Below are 2,870 nucleotides of genomic sequence, written 5' to 3'. Positions count from 1 at the left end.
TCAGTCCTTTCCCTAACTCCTCCATTGGGCTCCCCATGCTTGGTATAATGGTTGGTTGTGAGCATCCACATCTGTAACTTGTCAGGCTCTAGTAGAGTCTCTCAGGAGACAGCTATATCAGGCTCCTGTTAGCAAGCACTTCTTGGCATCAGCAATAGTGACTGGGTTTGGTGGCTGCATATGGAATGGATCCCCAGGTGGGACAGTCTCTGGGTGGTCTTTCCTTCAGTCTTTGCTCCACTCTTTGTCCCTGTATTTCCTTTAGACAGGAGCAATTCTGGGTTAAGAATCTGAGAAGGGTGGGTGGCCCCATCCCTCAACTGGGGCCATGCCTAACCTCTGGATATGGTTTCTACAGGGTCTCTCTTCCCTTTGCTGGGTATTTCAAATAATGCCATCCTTGTTGGGTCCTGGGAGCCTCTTGATTTCCTGGCATCCGATACTTTCTTTTGGTTATCCCCGTTTTCTCACCCCCCATTGCTACATACATCTGTTCAATTTCCTGTCCATCTCCCCCATCTCCTCCCACACCTGATCCTGCTCTCCTTTTTTCCTCTTCCTCTCCTCTCTTCCCCCCAAGTCCCTCACATCCTCCTCCTCTTGTGATTATTTTGTTCCCCCTTCTAATTAGGACGGAAGCATCCACACTTTGGTCTTCCCTCTTTTTGAGCTTCATATAGTCTGCAAATTGTATCAAGGGTATTCCGAGATTTTTGCCTAATATCCATTTATCAGTGAGTACCATGTATGTTCTTTTGTGACTGTGTTACCTCACTCAGGGTGATATTTTCTAGTTCCATCCATTTGCCTGCGAAATTCATGAAGTAATTGTTTTAATGGCTGAGTAGTACTCCATTGTGTAAATGTACCATATTTTCTGTAGCCTTTCCTCTGTTAGTCTCCTCTTCTTTCAGATTTACTTTTATACATGTGTGCCATATGAATGAGGGTGCCAGCAGAAGCCAGAAGATGGAATTAGATTCTGTGGAGCTGCAGTTACACGTGGGTGTTAATCCAGCCAATGTAGTTGTTGAGAAGTTGGCTAAGGTCCACTGGAAGATCAGCAAACACTTGACCACAAAGCCATGTTTCTTGTCACTTTCTTTCCTCTTCCTCCTTTACTTTCCCTTCTTCCCCTGATCTTCTTTTTGTAACCTCCTGAGTCCAATTAGTGCTTGCCATACACACATAGGTGTAGGGCCACCCAATGAAACATGGGCAAGCTACCATACACACATAGGTATAGGGCCATCCAATGAAACATGAGCAAGCTACCATACACACATAGGTGTAGGGCCATCCAATGAAACATGGGCAAGCTACCATAGGTCAAACCACTGAAGAATGATGACTTTCCCTCCATTAGCAGCCATCACCTACCAAACGCTCCTCAATTAGGGGTGTGGTAATTAAAAAATTAACTTCAATTATATGTATGTATGTAAATGAGAGGGAATTGGATTCTTGGGAGCTGGAGTTATAGGCTAATGGAGTTATAGGCTATTGGGGACTAAGCTACAGTTCTTTGGAAGATCACTAAGTGATTTGAACTTCTAAAAATCACTCCATATGTCAGGAATGAGGTATTTTTTTACTTTTTGGAGTTATAATGATCCTGGTAGGTATATGTATTTGAGAGGGCACAATAAAGAATCCACCTAAATGGCTGCTCCATCAGGAGGGGAGAGTTTTGTTTTGTTTTGTTTTGTTTTGTTTTGTTTTGTTTTGTTTTGTTTTGTTTTGTTTTGTTTTGTTTTTGTGAGCAAGACAGAGTGAATATCCAGAGGCATCTGGGAGAGTCCAGACTAGGAATAAAAAGAATCAGACAGGACTTGGCCAGGACTTGGCTAGAGCAGGGGAAATAGCAGAGAATATGGAAATAGCAAGAATAGATGACTGTCTAGGAGAAGGAAAGTCTGGGATTTGAGAAGGGCCAGGATGCTAGTGTGGGGTTTTGAATGGTATAACATCTACTTGTGAATAGAGACTGTAGGAGCCTGGAGACAAGCCTGGGCTTTGATATGCAACCATAGGTATGTGCCAATGGAGAGAGGCAAGGGAGATGACTTCTAGATATCTAGAACTGTTTCACAAATTCTTGAGAAATTCTGACTTTTACCCAACTGCCAGAAATTCTTCTATAGTCTAGCTTGAGCTGGGCCAAGATACTTATTTCTGTACTTATGCACTGCCCTTTGGAGTTTGGGGAGCTGGAATGACCTTTGGACCTGGCAGTCTATGAAGTATGGACTATGCTTTCCCTAGTAACCATTAGGGATTTTATGGGAGTCTAAGACACAGTTTATGCTCCTCCAGGCAAACAGACATACAGGCTGCCATACAGCTGGCAAGAAGAGATAAGTGGTGGCTTTAAAAGCTGTGTGCAAGTCATCCTACTGAGGAGATGACCCTGTCTTGATGATTCTCAATTAGGAAATCTGGGGCTGGTAGAAGCAGGGAGGAGGGGAGTTCTTCACCCTCACCCTATTCCTATGTTCCAGGCATCTACAACTTCCCTGCTTGGCCACATAGCTCAGGACTGGGTTGCAGAACCATGTCTCCAGCCTCACCCACTTTCTTCTGTATTGGTGAGTCCTGAAGGTGACCTGGGAAATGCTTAGAACAGTCCCTATATATAAAGAAATTAAAAACATCTTGTCAGTGGTAAATTTCAGTACAATAATGGCGTCTATGGGGTTCCAATTGCTGGACGGGAAAATAGAGATGTGATATGTTTGGTTTAATTGTTTTAATTTGCTTTGGCTTGGCTAGGACACTTGAGCATGTGTTCCAGGGCTGGTTACACTTTCCCCCCTCTATACCAGGAACACCAAGGAGCTCTCCCCCTCCCCCTCCCCCTCCCCCTCCCC

The 2,870-nt window shown here is 44.2% G+C and overlaps 1 protein-coding gene across 2 annotated transcripts in view; it reads left to right on the top strand.

Moving 5' to 3' along the window:
- The first annotated feature begins 2,500 nt into the window (after positions 1-2,500).
- Positions 2,501-2,870, top strand: part of Gp6 (glycoprotein VI platelet) — a 22,416-nt gene continuing 22,046 nt past the window's right edge. The window contains exon 1 of one of the 2 annotated variants that reach the window (XM_021168650.1): positions 2,501-2,588. In XM_021168650.1, coding sequence (XP_021024309.1) covers positions 2,555-2,588 — 34 coding nt within the window. In that variant the 5' untranslated portion in view covers positions 2,501-2,554. The remainder of the gene's footprint in view (positions 2,589-2,870) is intronic. The other variant, XM_021168651.1, reaches the window with a different exon arrangement.

The sequence above is a fragment of the Mus caroli genome, chromosome 7 (assembly GCF_900094665.2).
Source record: "Mus caroli chromosome 7, CAROLI_EIJ_v1.1, whole genome shotgun sequence".
Taxonomy (NCBI): Eukaryota; Metazoa; Chordata; class Mammalia; order Rodentia; family Muridae; genus Mus; species Mus caroli.
Note: the sequence above shows the minus strand (reverse complement) of the source record. Positions and strands in the feature narration are given on the sequence as shown.